The sequence below is a fragment of the Bombyx mandarina genome, chromosome 23, assembly GCF_030267445.1.
Source record: "Bombyx mandarina strain Sakado chromosome 23, ASM3026744v2".
Taxonomy (NCBI): domain Eukaryota; kingdom Metazoa; phylum Arthropoda; class Insecta; order Lepidoptera; family Bombycidae; genus Bombyx; species Bombyx mandarina.
Genome location: NC_143229.1, coordinates 6,794,621 through 6,816,558, shown reverse-complemented (window position 1 = coordinate 6,816,558; position 21,938 = coordinate 6,794,621). Strand labels below are relative to the sequence as shown.

At 36.1% G+C, this 21,938-nt stretch overlaps 1 protein-coding gene across 2 annotated transcripts in view; it reads left to right on the top strand.

Annotated features, from left to right (window-relative positions):
* The window catches only part of sr (zinc finger domain-containing protein striped), a 31,752-nt gene extending 10,921 nt beyond the window's left edge, over positions 1-20,831 (top strand). Inside the window, exons 1-2 of one of the 2 annotated variants that reach the window (XM_028177726.2) lie at positions 14,723-15,051; positions 17,173-20,831. In XM_028177726.2, coding sequence (XP_028033527.2) covers positions 14,853-15,051; positions 17,173-18,116 — 1,143 coding nt within the window. In that variant the 5' untranslated portion in view covers positions 14,723-14,852 and the 3' untranslated portion in view covers positions 18,117-20,831. Of the gene's footprint in view, positions 1-14,722; positions 15,052-17,172 lie in introns of those variants that run through there. The other variant, XM_028177652.2, reaches the window with a different exon arrangement.
* The last annotated feature ends 1,107 nt before the right edge of the window (positions 20,832-21,938 follow it).

Genomic DNA, 21,938 nt, shown 5'->3' with positions numbered 1-21,938 from the left:
CGTGTTAAACGCGCCATTTGTTTTGCTTGTGTCGTCTATTTTTTTTTAACAAGATAATTTTATAGTATCTGTGTCGTCTAGCTGGAGTAGAGCCAATATTTTACTAGTTTTAAGTTTTATGCAATCGTCCTATTTTTCTAAACGAAGACAGTTGCACGCGACACGCTCTCAAACACAACTTTTTTATTATAATTCTGTTAGAAAAATTTCCACGACATCATTTATCCAAGCCATTATGGCTTGTTTTAAAAGTCGCAGTTATTCCATTTAAGCAGTGATGTCGATCTCGTGCCCTCGGCTTTGACTCACTTCCCAAAGGAAGACTAATGCAATAAACAGTTAATCAGAAAAAGCGGATACTTTAATTGATAGCCGAGAGCGAGACCACGGACCGTTCCGGCGGTGTATACAATATACGACAATTAGCTGTCTCGTCTGTCGCAGTGTATTCAGCTGTCAACATCACCAAGAGTCCTCACTTTGACGGTGACCTTGCTTTTCACGTTAGCGCATTATTATGAAATACTCTACATTATCGCTTACTTCCTGAAGATGACAAGTCATTAGTCTTAAAACTCATTACCGCTAAAACACGTATGCAAGTTACGCTGTTATTTTACTTGTTTCTTTAAAATCAATGCAATTTATATCGTCTTCAATGTATTCGGGATTATGTGTACATATTAAGCAATTAATTAGGGTAATGTTCGAACAAATAAACAAACGTAAGCCCAGTGAAATTTACTAAATACCATTTTGAGTAATAGTGTAAGTTCAATTGAAACACCATATTCACGATCTCTCTTCACCGCAATCGAATTATTTAACAAGATGATTTCAAAATTTATGGTCCTATAGGTGGTAGTTATTGTGGTCTGCTGTAAACTCGCGAAATCAGTTTCACGGTATGTAATCGTAATTAGAGCCGAAGTATGAGTGAGTCAGCTGCAAGTGGCGTTCCATATAGTTGATTATTTACGGGTGGCAGTTGAGCTGTAATTGCGGTCAGGACCCCGCGGAACATCGCTCGTTAATCTAATTAGCGCGACTGGTCCGCGCTAGTCTGTCCGCGTGTCTACACTTCTTTACATCTGCATTAAACTGTACATTTTTACATCTAGAACCTATAATTGTTCTAAACATTTTATAATCATTCATTAAAATGTCGATCGTAAAAATTTCGATCACAAAAAAAATAATTGAGATTTATGTTACGGAGACAACCTTTAGTTCTAAATTAAACTAATTTTTTTTGTTAGTTAGTTTATTTAGTTACTTTGCTTTGTTATGTTAGATTGTAGATTGTTAGATGTAGTATCTACATAAATGAAAATGTATACTTTTTTAATAAACAAAAAATTAACAGCATTTGTTTAACAAAACAGAAATAGCACATTATTGATTATCCATAAATACGGTATTACATTTACTCTTTTGTTCCACCGTTGACCAAGAAAATCGGCTCACAAACAAAAGAGAAAATGGTCGTATTGTTTTTAAACTGTATTCGCAATTTTTCTTTTAATAATATTAAAGTTCATCAGGAACTCGTAAACAAAACAGAAATAATCGATTAAGAAACAGAGGGGAATACATTTCGTCTTTGCTTATTAAAATTCCGAGTTAAAAAACAACCACTATGAGTTTCTGTTTAAAGAGTTTGGCAAAATTATAATACATGAAATACTAAGTGCTTTGACTGTCACAGTTTGAACAAAGTTGAATTTTAAAATTACATTTTATTTAAACATTACTATATAGATAAATTAGTCAGAATTTTTATTGGAATCATTCTGGATGATCAACACTGCGGTTTAGAACATTAGTGTCATGTTTATTTTAAGAAGTTATGTGAGAGTTTATGGAGTAATAATTATTTTTCATTGTTTTTGTTAATTACATCATGAGTCATAGAACAATATTTTTTAAACCTAGACAGTATAATAACCATGACTACGAAACGTGAAACAGAATTACGTCTTACAGTCATCTCAATGAATTTGTTCATTAAAATATGGACAAACTGCTAATGAAAAACGTAGTATGTATATACCTAGTCAGGTCATAAATTCTGTCACATGTTTAATGTAAAATAATTGAAACAAGTTTATTCATTATGTAACCATTCATATACCAAAATGAACTTAACAAAACATAGATTCTTATGACACTAAAGTTTAATCAAAATGACCTCCGTGATTTTGAATACAGGCCTTCAATCTGCGCGACCAGTCGTCTATCGCAACACGAACGAGGTCCATGTCAATATCGGCAGCTGCCTTAATCAAGGATGTCTTGAGTGACTCCAAATTGGGATGAGGCTTTGAGCACGCCTTTTCCTCCAAGTGTTGCCATATCTTGTAATTCATCATTCAAATCTGGACTGGAGGAGGGCCAGTCTTCGTGCCGGATGAAGTCGATTTCACGCGCCGCCAGCCAGTCTTGTGTGCTCTTCGCTCTATGAGCTGGCGCCGAATCTTGTTGGAATACCCAGTGCCTGTTATTGAACATAGTATGAGAAACAGGTTCCACAAGGTTCGTCAGGACTGTATTTTGATATACAACTGCATTCGTTTTTACACCTTTCTCACAAAAATGTACCTCTGTTAAGCCCCAATAAGAAACTCCCAACCATACCATGGGCGAGGATGGAAAATGACCTCGTTGGACACGCGGAATACGGTTGCTCGCTTCTTCACTACTGTGTGCGTACACCTTATCATTTTGTTTGTTTAGCTCTCTTCTACGGTAAAAATTTTTTCATCCGAAAAAAGAAATTCCCGATATTTTTTTCCCGCGTACCGCTTCAACAAAGCGCGGCATCTCTTCAGTCTTAGGTCCATTAGACGAGCATCCAAACGATGTCCTGTTTTTCTTCGATATGCCCGAAGCCCTAAGTCTTCATTTAACACCCTTTTCACCGTGGTTCTGCTTAACCCCATCTGAAGGGCCAACAGTTTCTGCTTACGTTTGGGATTTCTTTGAATTCGCGCCTTCACAGCTTTTATCACTGCTGGAGTCCTAACAGACCGAGGGCGACCACTTCTTGATCTACACTAGAGTCTTCATTGTATCGTTTGATGGTACGATAAACGAATCTTTTGGTTATATTAAAATTTTTCAGTATGTTAAAAATTTGAATTGGCGCGTAACCGCAACGATGCAATGCAATAACTGCAACACGGTCTTCTTTAAGCGTCCACTCCATATTTAAAAATAAGTAAAATTCTAAAAGTATACATTTTTATTTTCATGAACAATTCGAAATTCGAATTCAATAAACTTTTTTGTGGCCAGCATTCTAAAAGAAAAGTATTTACTGTGTGACAATACTTATGACCTGACTAGTTATATGTGTGTGATTTATTCTTCCAGATAAATCTATACATTACTACTTTGACGATTACACACGATATAATATACTAACACAGTCAAAACTAATAAATATATTATTATGTATTAAATAAACAAATACATAACTACTAAGTCTGGCCATAAATACTGTTACAATTAAAAATAAACAAAATATTACATTTTAATTTGGAATCTGTCATTTTTATATGATTGCTCATTGCGATATTAAAATGGAGTGGGGTGATAAAGAGAACCGAATCGCTGTGATTGCATTACACAAAGTAGGTATGGAGCCAAACGCAATTTTTAAAACTCTCCCTACGCTTGGTATTAGTAAAATGTTTGTGTACCGGGCTATTAATAGGTACAATGAGACCTCCTCTGTTTGTAACAGAAAAAGATCTGGCCGTCCACGTAGTGTTCGTACGAAAAAGGTGGTCAAAGCAGTAAGGGAAAGAATTCAAAGAAATCCTGTCCGAAAGCAAAAGATTTTATCTCGGGAGATGAAGATAGCACCTAGAACCATGTCGCGTATTTTAAAAGATAACTTAGAACTTACAGCCTATAAGAGATGTACTGGTCATTTCTTAACTGATAATTTAAAAGAGAATAGGGTGGTAAAATCAAAACAGCCACTGAAGCGGTACGCAAAGGGAGGTCATAGAAAATTTTTGTTTACGGATGAGAAATTTTTTACAATTGAGCAACATTTTAACAAACAAAATGACAATGAATGAAACAAGATAACTGGCCTCAACGTTTAAAGGACTGTATTGCAGCCAATGGAGACCACTTCGAATAAGCTTTTTATACTTTAAATTGTTTTATATTTATGTATTAAACTAACACTTTGTAAAAGTAACAAATGTTATTTGCCATAGAATTTTTTTGTTTTCCTTTGTTACAACAACATTTATGGCCAGACTAAGTAGTCAGGGAACAAATAACAAACGGTCATTTGGCTATAAATTCAAATTCTCTATATTGTGGTAATTACTTTACGTTGATATAAACACATTTACAGATATTTAGCATCAAGCAGCCAAACAGCATATTCATACCCTTGTATACATTGAATGTCCAGCACATAAAGTAGTACGATACAAATAGTGATGAGTCAAATAGCTAACATAAATGTTCAACAGCACATGCCGACGGCAATGAATGAATTGTGTTGGCGTAGACAAAGCTCTAATCCATGTTGTTGAAACCTGCAGGCCTTACCTTGACTCCTACGCCTAAAACTCCTTTTACTGAATAGAACCTTGTCCACTCCTAGCTTATAGACACCTCCATTTTCGACTGTGTAATAAACTTCAAAATAGCGATTAAAATATTTAGAAGATTGAATTCAAATTTAATTAAAAAGGTAAGTAAATAGTGCTTTTCATTGTAGACAATATTTTCTGCAATTAGAATCTGAAAAATCTCTGATTAAGGGAATTTTATAGCAACTAACACGAGAAGTCTAGTGAGAACATATGAGGATTAATTTTAGACAAATCACAATTATGCTTTTTTATAAAAGAATAACCAGCCGTGGTTGAAACTTTGTTGTAAATGGTCAAAAATGAATATGCGACCAACCTGATATGAAAAGCAGTCACCACCGTCCACGGACATTGGTAGCATTGGTAACACCAAGAGTACAACTGGGCTAATGATTATAGTATGAAATAAGTATGACTTTAAATTTAGAAAAGCTATAAAGTATCTACGAGTTCTTACCTGACCTTTAGTACATCCAAAGTGTGAATTAGACAACGACATCTCGATTACTAGCGCATTATAGTAATATTGACAGTTTTTGTTTTGTTATGGCGCTGTTATAAGAAACGGCCTCGGAGTTAATGAATGAATGGGCCGCCCACGGTTACTTCATTCATGCGGAGCCCTGCGTGGTCGAGCTTGCTCTCAATGACGACTTGCATCGCTCTTGCCACACACGTTACCCCACGTCGAACCTTTTCACACACACAACTTCTCATAAACACTCACGTGTTTACTTTACTTATAAGTTTAATTTCCTAACTGGTACTTTGTAATAGGACTTGCCGTCTAAACAAATTAAAAACTTTAAGTCACCTGTTTAATTTATTTATTTACAGCTGATATTCAATAAAATAATGTAATATTCTACATAATATAATGTAGTAGAAACGGTAGTAAGTTCTGTCGAAAATTGAACACCGTTATGTGAACAATGAAGTATTTTTTAACATCAACAGTTCCGACCAAAATTTGCAGTAGGTAGTTATTAGTTAATTAAAATCTAAAATAATTCTCAAGCACCGATAGACTTTCTAAATCTTACCGCTAATGTGCCGAACCTAATCAATAAACTCGACGGATCTACTCTCATTACAATAATATGACGTATACAGAAAAAGGCAGACTACAAAGACTAATATTGATGCTGTCGAGAAAGGTTATAGGTATTCCTACAAATAGAAAAGTTGAAGCTTACAAATACCATTGTTCTAAGGAAGCAACTAAATAAAACGTCTAAAATATTTACCTACTTCAAAATGTCAGAAGTTCATCAAATTAACGATTAATAGAGAAATGTCTACTTTACGTACCCAAACGCAAATGAATTTACGCAACAGGTTGTCTGACAAATGTCACAATCAATAACAAATGACAAAGTTAACGATGAATAAATGAAACAGCGGTAAAGCATCAGTGGAGCCAGTATGAATGGTCTTACCAGGGGTGCTACGTGTAATGGAATGAGATGGGGGGAAATAGGCACGTGTTTCATAGTCATGGCCACGGGATGACGTCCGACCTTTAACAACGCCTGCGCGGTCCGTGGCGCCAGGTTCAAGGACGACGCATCGATCGCGCTTAGTGACACTGTGTGTGGAGCCACGGTCGGACGCTGCTCTTCACCCTGAATGAGGAAATCGATGCGACTACCTATTTCATTGTCAGGGCCGATCGTGAATCTGCCCGATACAGATCCAACACGTATGAATAAAGAGCACACCGAAAGTTCCCGTTTAAAATTATTTAGTGTTTACCCAAAACTATATTAGGTTAAATCAATTTAAATTATAGGTTATTTTTAAATTTTTAATTTTTTACCATTTCAAGTAATGACAGTCACGTTCTGAATTAAATATTATTCAGCTTAGGATTAACGTTTGTATAACAATAGTGACAAGAGCACATTAGTTCTATAAATTCAGTTGCCATTTAATGACACATAAGAAGCTGCTGCTGCAATTGTTGATAATTACATACTTCAGTGATAATTACAGAAAATTCAATTATCGAACGTACTCAAGACTTCTATGGTTATAAAAATGTTTTTTAAAATAATAATTTATAACCTTTTCAGGATTTAATACCTCATATTAAATTGTTTGTTAAATAAAAATCTAAATTCTTCTTTTTCAGTAAATTTATTACATTTTAATATTTAAAAAATATAGGTACATATATGCATATACAAGTATATACATATTGGTAAACTAATCGTTTTAAGTACTGCAAGTATAGAAAGTTTACAAACGTATTTTTTTTAATATTTTAATAATGATTTATCTACAGAAAAAAGAATTATAACACGCGAAACCACTCGTACTTCTTACACGCTGTGATTGCGAGTGGAATTGTCGCGGACGCGTGTCAAATCGCTTCTCGCCCACGACAATCTGCTTGCATTTTGCATTTTGCAAATTCTCTATATAAATCAATGAGGTATCACTTTGATGACCTTTTTTTTTTGACGTACTCTATTAAGTAGATATTTGATATTGAAGATACTAGGCTAGGATGTGCTATTAGTGTATATGGATTGATTTAAGTCTAACTGGTGCGATCGCGAATGCATTATTGAATGAGATTTAGAACTTTGACTTTAATCGCCAAGGAGGATGAAATTGTGATTTCATTGAGATGTTGTCCAATGTTTCTGTCAAATGTCCAATTTTCTACCAACCCGTACGGTCTCAAAGACGCCCTACCACCGATTATATTATAGTTTAAACGAAAATAACATAACGAAATAAAATTTTATTTAAAAAACGAATATTAAATTTTCGTTTCAATTTTAAAGCTCTCTAGGAGACATTAGTTTAACTAGAACCAAATAATATTGCATAGATATCTTTGAACTAAACTATAAAAAGGTTCGTAATAAAAGCAGCAAACATATACTATTGTGTTACAATTATTCAAAGTGCTTTTTACCACAGTGCTTTTTACTGGTGGTAGGACCTCTTGTGAGTCCACGCGGGTAGGTTACCACCACCTTGCATATTTCTGCAGTGAAGCAGTAATGCGTTGCCGTTTGAAGAGTGGGGCAGCCGTTGTAACTATACTTGAGACCTTACAACTTATATCTCAAGATGGGTGGCGCATTAACGTTGTAGATGTCTATGGGCTCCAGAAACCACTTAACACCAGGTGGGCTGTAAGCTCGTCCACCCATGTAAGCAAATAAAAAAAATAAAAAACACCAGCAAAAAGTCGACACGTCCTTACGGATCCATCAGAGCCATTAAATTCAGTACTAGACGCCTTCAGCTCTAACACTAGGAGCAGTATTAGGGACCCCGGTAGCCGTATTCATCGTATTTGTCGAACTCGGCAGAGTTCGACGCGCAACCTAACGCATACATCAGCACGCTGAGTTTCTCGCCGAAATTTCTCAGGCGGAATTCCGATCCGGTAGTAGATTCATTCGCGAAGCAGCTGCTCTAGTTACTAGGTCTCTTTTGGAGACGCAGCTGTTAGCAAATCCCATCCCTCCTGGCACACACGCCTATCTTGGTGAAACTGGAAAAGCCTTCGTGCCACCAGTAATCGTTCTTTCATAATTAAAAGTAGCACTAATAAAAATACTTACTACCAACATAACAATTTCAAACAGTCGGTTTCTTTAATGTAGTCCGTATGAAAGTCTGAGTACAATTTGATATGTCAGAGTTGCAACTATAGGTACCTATACATAATATACACTACAGTATACAGACCATTCATGAATTCCGCGTTAACGACATCACAAACGGGCGCAGTGGGGTGGGGACAAAAACCTGCACAGGGAGGGAATGGGGTGCCTACCCATTTATGAATGAGGCCGTACGTCATCGGTATCGATCGCTAACACCCAGTGGCCCCGAATAAGGCTACCACACAAGGGCAATGTTAGCAGTATTTCAACAGGTGGTCGCCTGACGCATACCGGCCGGTTTTTCACAATCAAACCCATTTTATCACTGCTACAATGACGTCAGTTTTTGATTAAACATGTCAAAAGCTTTTTACGGTTGATTTGAAGAGTTATCTTCACTCGCATAAAATGTACGTTAGTTCGTCAGTTGTCGTCGCCATGTCATTTCAGATTAGAATTTAGGCTGCTTCAGTGAAAAAATGCAAATCGTATGAGAAAATTTAGTACAATGCAAATTTTCACAACGTATTACATTTATTAACTACTCCTTTTTTTTTCAAAAGCTACATTTATTTTCAATGACTCCGTTTAAAATACGAAAAGTACCTAAAGTATCAAGAAACGAGAAGAACATGACATTATTCAAATACTGAATAATATATATTTATAATTCCTGTACTTCTGTCTGTCTGTTTTTAGTTGTAGCACCGATTTTCCAGTTACTGCCTATATGCTAACAAACCTGATTATAATAAAAGCAATACTCGTGTAGTCGTGCAAAATTCACCTTCGTTCACGAACGTCTTCCGCGATAAAAGAATTTGATTTTACTGTCATAATAATACAAAATCTCAATGTGGAAAGTATGAAATTTCAGCAATTACTAACTTAACGGCACGGATTGGTACCAAACAGCTCCTGCCGTACCCGCCGCGAAGCGTTGAGTTATTAATTAATTAGTTAAAATGAGCGGTGGTACTCACGTTGTGATGTCTATATACATATATATATCGACGCTTGAAAAGCAAACGTGACTAAGCGACAATGCGTGAACTTTACAGTAGACTAATAATTTAAAGTTGAAATACCTGAAAACAATTTTTATTTTAACGAATCTAGCTGTAGTAGAATCTAGCTAGTAGCTGTAGGATTGAAATTATATTAATAGACCTAGAAATATATATTTTTTGCGCATCGAATATGGTTATTGCCTATCATTAATGTACAAAGCCCTTATTGTCGCTTAGTCATGTTTGCCTTTCAAGCGTCGATATGTAATCAACCGACACAAAGTGAACTGTATACTCGTCTGTCCGTCTATGCCAATCTCAATATTAGTATACTTTACGAGTAGACATAAAATAATTAAGCTTGATAACTGATCTGGCATTGAAGTTTTGTTTTTATTATTGCTTAGATGAGTGGACGAGCTCACAGCCTACCTGGTGTTAAGTTGTTACTGGAGCCCATAGACATCTACAACGTAAATGCGCCACCCACCAAATTATTTATCGAGAAATAAAAGTAAGCGGTTTGCGTCACGCAGATAATTCCTGCTAAATGGGCCGGGGAGCGGAACACGGGGTGGTGTGACGTCAATGTCTCCTCGAAATCACACCCAGTGCGATACTTTGCGTTTCATCTGTTGCCAACTATCAATTAACCCTCAAAAGACCGATGATAAATACAACATGAACTTACAATGCCTGTTAACCTAATTACTAGGACGGATATTCCTTAAATTGTACTTCTTATCACATGTTTTTAACCGACAGGGCATCCTTAACGCTTTATTAAAAATTGTACAGTTCCAAAAGATACCTTTCGGAATCAATCAGAGAACTTCAATAATGTTCATTACCTATTACTAATACTTTATTGAAACGGAAGCGATTCTTCTGGAAGTTATTTTTTCAAACATTTCAGTATAGTGATTCAGTGCTTTCATCACCCGTGAAATTGCGTGAAGTCAAATCATCGTAACCACATACGTAAATGCTTACGTTCGGAATGCGATTACACAAAGTCTATAAATGTAACGAGATAAACATTCGTTTTCCATGGTGTCTGTTTTGTACGTCAGCAAGTGATGAGCCTCTGGTACAGTTTCGTATGTTAGAGTAATTATAAATATGACAGCGTGTTGTGACGAATGAAACCAGTGAACCGAATCGATTACGTGACGAAGGTGGCTAGCAAAATTTGTACAAGCTAGTACATCTTTATTTGGTATTTGGATTTCGAAAAAACTTTCAATTAGTAATCAAGTTTCAAATTTCAATGGTTACTTTTCAACAGTCGACCTGTTTTGTAACACTATTACGGTTTGAGCGTTTCATTGGAGAATAATTCGTAGCTGTGATAAATAGTATATGAAATGAAATAAAGTTCTTGCTGAATGTCATAATATGAATTCTACCACCAATTGAAAAAAATCTGTTCTGAAAAAAGCAGAGATTTAAAATTGAGCGTGCTAGTATTTTATGTATCCTTAATTGTTTTTAATTTTTAATTGAAAATTTAAAAAAAAAAACTTCAAAATCGTACATTGCATCACATCATCGCATAACAATCTGAATGTAGTAAATAATAAATGAATCAAGTTGAAATAGATCCAGAATTACAGATGAAGTGTATCAGAATCTTTATTGAATTCGACCGATCAAATCAATTTGAAGAATTATTTATTTAATGCGTAAATTAAATTCTAATGTAGTTCAATTGATTCGAATTTTGTAATTAGAGCATATTACGACAAAAACTAAAGACAAATTGGAATACCTATTAAAATCAAATACATTCACATTTTTCAATTCATGACCTACATTTACGCGGGTGAGATCTGCACGGGTAGGCACCCCCAAGCTGATGACGCATTTATACGTTTCCGGAACAGAATCTACGGAGAATAATTCAAACTTTTACCTTATTTCTCAAGGTGGATTGTGGCTTTCACGCTGTCATATCTATAACCTCCAGCTACTACTAAAACATCTGATGAGCCATCTCTGTGCTCGTCCAATCATCTACTGCAATAAAAAAATCTATGAAAATGATTCAATTTTCACTTTTATTATATCCTAAATATCGCTAAACAATTTTTGAACTTTAAGCTTTGACGAAACGGGGTGTTCACTCTTTGTTGCGACATACATCTGTGACATCTTTGTATGCGAGATGTAATGATCTGCTTGAGAGCGCTATTTCACAAGGCCCACGTCGTTGAAAAGCTATTTTCATGCACGTTATCGGTCATCGCTTAGCAATTTGGCTCATGTATGCAGTAAATTATAATTAATTTTACGTCGCCAAATCATTATTCCGTTTAATAAACATTAACATGATAAAATCAAATGATCAGAACAATAAATGCTTGGATTGATTAAAAAAATGTTGGAATAAAATCTGCATTAAAATCGTTTTTAATTTTATATACGCTATATAACCTTTCACCAAATACCAGCGGTACTGGCAATTTGTGTACAGTTCGACTGATGTATTTATAAAAAACAATTTAGCTCCACTATGACAAAACATGGAAATACGGTAGAAGTATTATTAGATGAAGCAGTTCTAATTTTAAAACGGTGTCTTGTATCGATATTATATTTTAACATATTTCTTCATCGTATTGCCTCAGGATAAATTTGTTGTTTTTTTCAATGTAAAATTATGTATGGAAGCTGTGCATCACGTTTTATAACATTGTGTAATCATCGATGAACAAAGAAACTCACAGAAAAGCTAGCGTAAGCCGGAGATCATCATAAGCCCACAATCGTGAACATAGGCCTCTCTTAATTTACAATTCTGAGCCGCAACTCACAGCCATCATCGCGGCTCACATTGAGACATCAGAACAAAGTCCCCATTGCTTCCGAATTTGGACCATACTATCTAAACCAGTAGGTAAGTAGTTCGCAGAAATTAGCAGGACACTGAACACGATGCCCATTATAAAATCACAACGAAGTGTAGAGAGTTATATATTATAAGGTTCCTGGTGAGTAATAGTGTTGGAGTTTTTTTTTTTTAATATTAATAAAAATTCAAAAACGAAAATTGATAAAATCGTACCTTCCTTCAAAGTTTAGTGGGTTTCCTTTTGAAGTACAAAATTTTCAATAACAAACGTTATAATATGAAACAAACAGCGCGTGATTAAAATAGAGATTTGAAGCAGCGCTCCGAAATAGAACCCCGCCTCCGGAGTCCGAACCAAAAGCAGTCAAGTTAATTATAGAACGATTCCCGCAGGGACGTTTTCATCCCGTGATTCACCTGCTGAAAACTCGATTGTTCGCATTTTACGTCAATCGGTTGCGTGGTGTTTACGAGCGACGACGGCGCGGGAGCGTCAGCTGACGGCCAGGAATAGCCCTGACATCGCGGCCACGCTATGCCGCTTGCGCCCGCGCACCCGCAAATAGCGCGCTATAATTAGATGGCGGTGAAATCGTGGGTTTGTTATTTTTCTTTATCGTCTCCGTTACGCGATAATTGGGTTAGCGCGAACGACTGCATGTGGGCCCAATCGGGCGTCGGCGTGTCTCGCCTGCTCGACCGACCACCACGCGCTTTGCAGGCCATTGTCCTGATCAGCTGTTCACTGCCCGAACACTATACTCTACAGTTGTACTAAACCTCCTTCATCCATATTCATTACAACAACAATTACTGTTATAGTCTAATAAAGCGGTGGACTCGTAAATAAATTAACAGAATAAATTTAAACAATTCGTCTAACATATGTAGGTATTACCTACATCCACTAATTTGCACCAATTTTAATCACAGTCGATTGTTGACAAATTGTTACAAAAGGCGGTATTAAATCAATATTCACAGAATACATTCCGAGTAGACATTAAGTTAGACAATAAAGAGAGAGTCAGTAGAGTTAAACAATAAAATTATGTAAATCTTGGTTTATAAGTCCAATTGAAAATAGTAAATAAATGGATTATGAATATTTAAAGTACCTAATGCATTAAGATAGGTATGCTATCTTTTCGAAAACTAAAACTCAAAAAAGATATATTATTACCATAAGTAATACCATTTTCTGTCCGCAATAATGGCCAGAACTTAATATAATCATGTAGTCAAAAGACTATAACCAATTGCGAAAAATTTTAATAATTGTTTTATTTATTTATTGGGTTAGTTATTATGTTATTAGTTATTCAAATGAATCATGATAATTTGAAAATCATTCGTATAGGTTAGTGTTCATACCTGGAGTTAGAATTTAAATTTAGTCATTAAATAGATTTCTATTCAGAAAGATTCATCAGGTTGGAGAGAAAAAATTGAAACTAAAATATTATTTAAATGCACAAAAATATAAATCTTCTTTTATCTACATTTTCACCTTAATTTTATCTACACGTTTGTATGTCACAACATACAAACTATAAAGTATAAAAATTACCTAGAAATGCCTTAGCCATTTGTATATTTGTTTCATTCACCAACATTGTAATTAAACTCGATGTCGTTGTTTTTAAGGAGTTCAAAGAATGTTTATGTCATAGTACCTATCATCAACGCTCGATGTCACGCCAGTGATTTTAAAAGATCAATGTTTTTCTACCATTTTATCGGGTCCTAAATCGACACAAAACATTACAAGTAGCACATACATTAATATAATCTCACACTAAATGCTAACGCAGGTCTACAGATTGCACGCATTGGTGAAACAAGCGTCTCATTTTTTGTTTCTAAAATATGACATTATAACATTTAACATTATTACACTTTACTACATTTACTACTAGGTACATACATTATTACATATCAGAAATAAGCTCATCAAGAAAGGTTGAGGTTGCAGACGTCTTGCCTAAAACAGTCAACAGTGCCAGCAAATACCTACCTACGTCCAAGCCATAGGTAGGTAGGTACCTGCTGTGCATATTATCCTATTCCCCAAACAGTAGGTATTTTAAGAGGAGGATTCTTATGGAGGTTAGTGCAGTATCTATGACTTAATCCTAGTTTTTAGTCGCTCACCTATTAGAATACTTAAAGCAAATAACTTAATTGCACACCATGAAAAATATATCATTTAAAGCACTACGTAATCCAACACAAAAGTACAAAGGGCAGTCTTAAGGCTAAAATAAATAATAAATAATTTGGATATAGTTCAAAACATAACGTTCTCCTACCTATTCTTATTTTCAAGAGCTAGAATAACAACAAACATTACTCTGACGAAACGTAATTAATTTACAAAAAATATTATAATCCGAACGGATGTGAAAAATTATATAGAGTAGCTGGAGGCTTCGCGGGAGTTCGTAAGCTAAGACGTAGTTGCATGGGGCGGAGGCCGGGGGGGCGGCGCGGGCGGTGGGCGGTACCAGGTGGTGACGTCAGCCTCAGGGGGGGCAACGCGCCTCACGATTGGTGGAGATGCGCGCGCCGCTACCGAATATGGGACCGTGGCTCCATTGATAAAAATGCGATGCGGGGTCGCGCGGCGTTAGTCCCCTTCGCACCGGCCGCGTGAGAGGCCGTTTTCACGCTGGCGCTGTTCGTAATACCACTCGGCCCGTGGGCCGAGGAGCAGGTTGTGCCGGACGGGATGGGCACGGATACCGAGCCCCCGGTCGGTCCGCACCTACTCTCCCTGGCCGACGTCGGTACTCTCGGTTTTGATTGTGCACTAAAACCGACAGCGGTTCCATCATCAGGCAATACGACGTCAGACCTCAACACTCCAGTGACAACATCGGATCTGCCCGCTTTTTTCCCGAATCTACTGGAACCGCCGCCAATATCAGGTGCGCCTTCGTTCAAATCCAGCATTTCGCGATGGAAACAGTTACGTACGCCGCGCCGTCGGCATTCGTAGGCGGGTTCGCCCCCGCCGGCCGCCGACCGATAACGTTGTAAATAAACAATGCGCTTTCTGTGATGTTGTGTCCTTCAACGTCCTTCAGTTTCCAGGTTCAAGAACAAGTTTTTCTTTCTCTAAATATAAAGAAAAAAATTACACGAATAGGGACCTACAATAGTTTTCTCGGCAAGGTTCAGTGTTGATAGATATACCTACTAGTGAAAGTTCGGCTCGTGTCATATGTTCGGGTCGATACGCAGGGGTGAATGAAGTCTTCATTCACGGGTAGCCTTCCCCGGTATCACTCCATAGAGCGTTGTTAGCCACCGCATCTGTGTGTTATGTGAAAATTTGTCAAACTATTGTTATTGGATTATTAAAACAGGTATTTAAGAGATTTATGGTTAAAATCAAGTATCTAATAATCGGTATTTAAAGAAATGAATAATTTTAAACACGCCTACTTATATTTTATTTTTGCAATAAAAAATTTCAATTTTAATGTTAAATATGGGTGTTTCCATGGGAGACACAAGAAAATGTTATAAATTACGACCGCTCAGTAAGAAACTACATTTATTTAAAGAGAATATTTACTGCTATATATACCTAATGAATTACAGTGAGAAATAAATTAAAACTTATTTAATTTTAAAATTGGACAGAAAGCAAGAGTTACTCAGTTGAATTAAATATTATAACGACTCGTAAAGTTTAAGCTCACGTTTAACATTTATTTTTCACAAACGGCGAACGAACCCACGGCTTACCAAGTTACCGGGGCCCATAACCATTGCAATGAGAATATTGTCAACCACCTTGAGACTTGAAGTCGAAGTCGGTTATATAATTATATTGAATAACGGTTGGTCCACTCTTCAAACGATAAGGCATGACTGTTTCGTGTCAGGAATAGGCGGAATAGTGGTGATCGGTGTGCTTAGTGCGAGTTTTTATCGTTCTTATTAGCGTAAAAGTTAACTCAAATTTGTATGGAGTTGGGTTGTATGCCTACCTTTGCCACTAGGGGCGCTGTTCCAACTGCATACAAATTTGAGTTAACTTACGGTATAGAGAACGTTAAAAAACTCGCACTGAGCACACCAGTACCTAATATTCGAATGGTAAGTAGGTATCTACGAACAGATAGGTACAATGACAAGTATTATTGATCGTACACTAAGCGATAGCTTAATACCATAATAGGTACCAATACTCGTAATAAACATGTTTTTTTTTAAATATCTTTCATAAAGCACGGTGTCTACGAAATATGAATATATTTTTTTTCATGTACGTTAGGGTTTTCCATTTAAAACTCACTCCAGGTCGTTTAAATATACAAATTTTAAACTATTTTCGAAAATTTGCTCTCAAAATATGTACGATAAATTATAAGGATATGACGTGATTTAAGATATAATTAAGGTTAAAATTATAGTGCAGAAATGTACCTACATACATGCATAAAATACTGTTGGTCTACATTGTTAGAATGCCTGATACGATATCAACTTCCGACAATTTTTATCGGCGCTGCCTTCCGTTCGTTTTAAATAATATTGTACCTACCATATACACCAGTTCATAAAATTAAGTTGTGGTTTAAAGAAATTAACTGTCCAAATCTAGGTACAGCGAGAATGATTTTCCAAATAATGCTGTTCAATAAGGGACTGATATTAAGCTCACTGGTGGTAGGACCTCTTGTGAGTCGGCACGGGTAGGTACCACCACCCCGTCTGTTTCTGCCGTAAAGCAGTAATGCGTTTCGGTTTAGAGGGGGAGGGGGCAGCCGTTGTAACTATACTGAGACCTTAGAACTCATATCTCAAAGTGGGTGGCGGCATTTACGTTGTAGATGTCTATGGGCTTCGGTAACTACTTAACATCAGGTGGGCCGTGAGCTCGTTCACACATCTAAGCAATAAATAAAAAGCTACGTTCTATTTTAATTATCTTATTTAAAGAGCTTCGAAATATCCTCATACCGTCAATTATACCTGCCATTGAAAATGCTACTGTAATGAAATACAAAATTTAAATGTAATTATTTTTGTTACAGGCAGCCTACCAGGCGATGAATTATCATTGGGATGCTCCCCGCGGCGACATAAGCACGAGTCGTCCTTGTCGCCGGGAGCACGTGCTGAAGATGCAAGCAATGCATCCAGCGCAAGTGCCTCCCTATACGGACCCCCTTCTTCCAGCACAGGGAAACGGGCGCCATCGCCACCTTTACAGTGGCTTTTACCACCAGGCCCCGGGCCTGGTAGTGTTGACAAATACTTTCAACAAGAATACGAAGAGCGTGTTGAATTACTTCCCCCAGAGTGTCAAGCATATTGTCCACCGCAACAAACTTGCCCTTCTGCACAACATTGTGAATATAGACCGCCACCACAACCGTCGCAGCAACAACACACGTGGGAACCGCAAGAGTACGCGAGCGCACCGCAACCAACTCCGGGGCCTTCCGGTTTGCCAAAACGCGAGCCCTATCCAAGCCCAGCTGTTCCGAGCGACAGGCCCGTTCAGCTTGCAGAATATAACCCATCCACAAGTAAAGGTCACGAGATCCTATCACAAGTTTATCAACAAAGTGCGCAGCCACTTCGGCTCGTTGCTGTTAAACCACGCAAATATCCTAATCGCCCTAGCAAAACGCCCGTCCATGAACGCCCCTATGCCTGTCCAGTAGATGGGTGCGATCGCAGGTTTTCTCGATCAGACGAACTGACACGGCACATTCGTATTCACACAGGTCAAAAACCATTTCAATGCCGTATTTGTATGCGCTCGTTCAGTCGATCAGATCATTTGACAACGCACGTACGGACACACACTGGAGAAAAGCCATTCGCATGCGATGTCTGTGGTCGTAAATTCGCACGTTCCGATGAAAAGAAAAGGCACGCAAAAGTACACCTTAAACAACGCCTGAAGCGGGAGCGAGGCGGAGGCGGACCAGCTCACCATCACGAGCCTCATCCGCACGCGCCGCTCTAGCATCCGCCTGTGACGTCGACGGTGACCTCTGCAACGATGACCACGCCGGAGCCTGTACCCGGGCCTTCGCATGAGTACAATTATTGCAGTGACACCTCTTCGTCATCGGATTGAACTTTTTACTCGAATTTAACTTACTAGAGGATTTCATCGCATATATGTTAATGAATTGTCTCTGAAAAAGCTTTATTAACTCTACAGATAAAAAAACATTAAATTTATACTTTTTATACATGTTTGTAGTTACATACTACGATAGGAGATTGCCTACTCGTATCTAATTAGTTAGGATAGTTGAAATAATTCACCTGGGAACAAATGGCCTAAAGTGTCCAGAATATAAAATATTTGCACGTTTTCTAGTGAAGCATTGTATGTCCTTCAAAATGAATTAAGTGAATGATTTTACATTATAATTGTTGCTGTATCTCGAACATATCCGAGTTTGCGTAAAGTCCCGCGGCTAAAGGTCCGGACAACCCCTCATAGATATTGATTAGTTCATTTAGTTCATCGTTTCAAGTGTCTGTGTCAGTGGTGAGTGACGTTAAACATCGTGTAAAGCCAACGAGACTATAATACAAATTAATGATTTCGATCTTGTTTGTAGATTAATCGATAACTATGCGGAGGCACAAATCTTACTGGAACTATACTTATTGTAGGTAATTAGATTAATTTATTGATCTTATTTTTGACGAAACTAACGTGAAACTGTGCCATTAATTTAACTTTATTATGTGCCACTGCAAATTTTATTTACATATTTAATTATTTTGTACCAACTAAGCATAACCTGACTGCTGAATAAGTGATATATTATTCTACTATTATTTCGTTAAAGATATTTCTAGTCGAAATGTAATATAGACATGAGAGTATCGACTATTGTGTACTTTATTCGTATAATTATAAATTCAATACTTGTAATAATTCTTCAACAACTGGCCGTCATTGACTTTCTTGCTCAATATATTTCGTTACTAAATTTGCTCAAATATGCTTCATACTTACATATCCTTTAACTTATAGCTAACAATCTTTTTTATTTTCGCTTTCCCCTTGTTTTGTTGCGTTGCTCTCTGTTGACTACACTAGTTACAGTCACGTGTCCAGTGGCATATATTTTTACAAAGTGCGTATTATAGACTAATCTAGAAAATGTAGAATAATGAGCTGTATTATGATCTCTTAATCATTTTATTAATTAATTTTCAATTATAGATATGAAAACCTCTTATTTATAATACTCATAAGTTTTTGTATAGATATAGTTAGAGTGTTGTAAGTTTTCATTTCTCAATACTTCTGTTACTGTGATTAAGATTAAGATTTGCAACTCAATTTTTATGTGGTGTGTTTTGAACGCAATCACTTGTTTTGAATGCATGTATTGTCACATATTTCTGATCATTTTGTTTATTAAATCATTATTCTTAGTCGTGATTAAATCACAAGATCGTGCACACAAATGTGAGTGAATATAATTTATTGAACGTCTTTGACATGACAGCGCCGCATTATTTTAAGTTGTCGTTTATCAAGTACCTAATACAAAATGAATGAACTGTGACAATTATAGAACTTTTATAAAGAATTTCCTCCATTAACAGATTACTATATTTTGATAGGTAGGTAATTTAAAATTTTACTCATCATGCTTAAGAAAATTAGTGGTATGCTGTACGGTCGATACACTGTTTAAAAGTTACGCGTATTGTGGTAGAATTCATTATTTTGGAAAAAGCGGCCTTTGAAACCTCGTACCTTCTCAAAAACCACTGATCGAAATATCCGACAATAAAATACACACCCTATTAACAAGCCGCCCAACTCTTCTCATACATAAAGTAACTAATAGTTTTAAAAACAAATATTCGAAGCTATATTTCCGTTTTAGTACATTTTGTACAAAGATATAGGGCCTATCTATTTGTTGAAAATGTATGACAGATGAGCTGGCAGGTGAATGTTACTCGCAATACCACATACTGTACGCACAATAAAATTACTTACGACTACGTACAAGTGGTATACGAGTTTAGAATTTTTACTGCTGTAGACGAAATGAGACGAAGTCTTATATAGAGAAGGCTAGAGTAGATAGGATTTTAATAAAGCGAATTCATGTTATTCGATTGAGTGACAATTGAAACGGAAAGACTAAAAATTACGCATTTTACGTAATGATGCATCGATTTATCGTTATTGATACGATGTTCTTATTAGGAGTTCGACTGGCCCATTGTTTATTGCCTTTTGGTACTTCGCCTCACCGAGATCCGACGATGAAAGTTCTTTAAAAATTGTTGACTCTCAATGCGTTGATGGCTCTAATGTCTAATGTGCCACAACATATTGTCATACCTACTTACTGCTTACTAGAATTTTCCTTCAATCACTATCGAAATTATATGGTGTTCATCTACCGTTGACAAATTTAAACGAATTCTTTATGAATTTTGTAGTGATTTACTGTTTAACTCTTTTTATGTGTTTCACCTGAGTGAAAGTTGTTGATGTTCTAAGATGTAATTAATTAATTTTAAGTAGTAATGTTAAACTTCTCTAATTTTTACTAAATTATATTTAATTAATATATTTGTAAATACACTGACTAAATTCGGATTTAATGTGTATATAAGAGAAAAGAAAGTTTTATTTAATAATGATGATCCACCTAAGGTGAGAAAAATACAGATTGTTGATAATTTATTTTGTTTGTCTTATTTACCTTTATTTTCAAGTCCCTGAAACAAAATAACCCTACAAATAAGTCTTTATTTTAAGCTAATGGTTTAAGGGTTGCAATCGTTTTGTTTGAACTATAATCATATTAACGAACTTCATTGCGTAACGCCGAATCAGCTAAAATTGGTTGAAAAAGTAACTTTTGATACGCAATCACATTTTGAACTGCAACTTTTCGCTGAAGAAAAGAAGATAATTTATTAACATACAATAATTATTATTGGTAAGTGGTACTGGTAGGATTTACACCCAATAGTACCTATTAGATTTCGCTCAGTTTATTGTTTAGGTATATGCTGATTTCATTAAAAAGCATTTAGTGTACGTAAAATATTATTAATTTCATTATTAGCTTATAATATTTATTGCCAACTAAGTAATTTTATTTTAAAATCTCAAGATATCTTTCCAATCGACGACAAGCTCATACTGCGACGTCAGGCTTTTTTTCAAATATAAGTTTTTGATGAAATTTAAAGGTGTAATAATAGTCACTAATTAACAGTCTAGCATCTTTCATGGATAATAATAATAATAAATAATATATCTGTGAATGCGTACAAACCGCACGCTTAATAATAAACTGACCGACCAATTACGATTTAGGTCCAAAACGAGTTAGAATAACATTTATTACAAAGCCATATATCTATCTTCCGTTCCCATCTCAACATATTTTACGATTGTGTTATTCTAGCCTATGGAGGGTAAAACTACGAGGAGGATACCTAACTCCAAAACCAAACTCCATGTCCTAGACGAAGAAACCGCTATGTTTGTCTCTTTACCTTGTGCAAATTTTGACAAAGCTTGTAACACGAAATTGACTTAAACCATTATGCGCGTAAGATTGTGACAGTCATCTCGCGGTGGTTTATGTATACCCGTAATATATAACGTAGTATATCGCACATACGGTACTATAATATAAAGTCACTTAAGAAATTGTTGTTAAAACTGAACTGAGTATGAGAAAATACATTTTTTAACAGTTATCAGTGAGATGTTTGCTTTTACTGATTAATTTTAAAGTTTTAGTTTATATATTATCGTTTTTATTTCTTTAGTCTA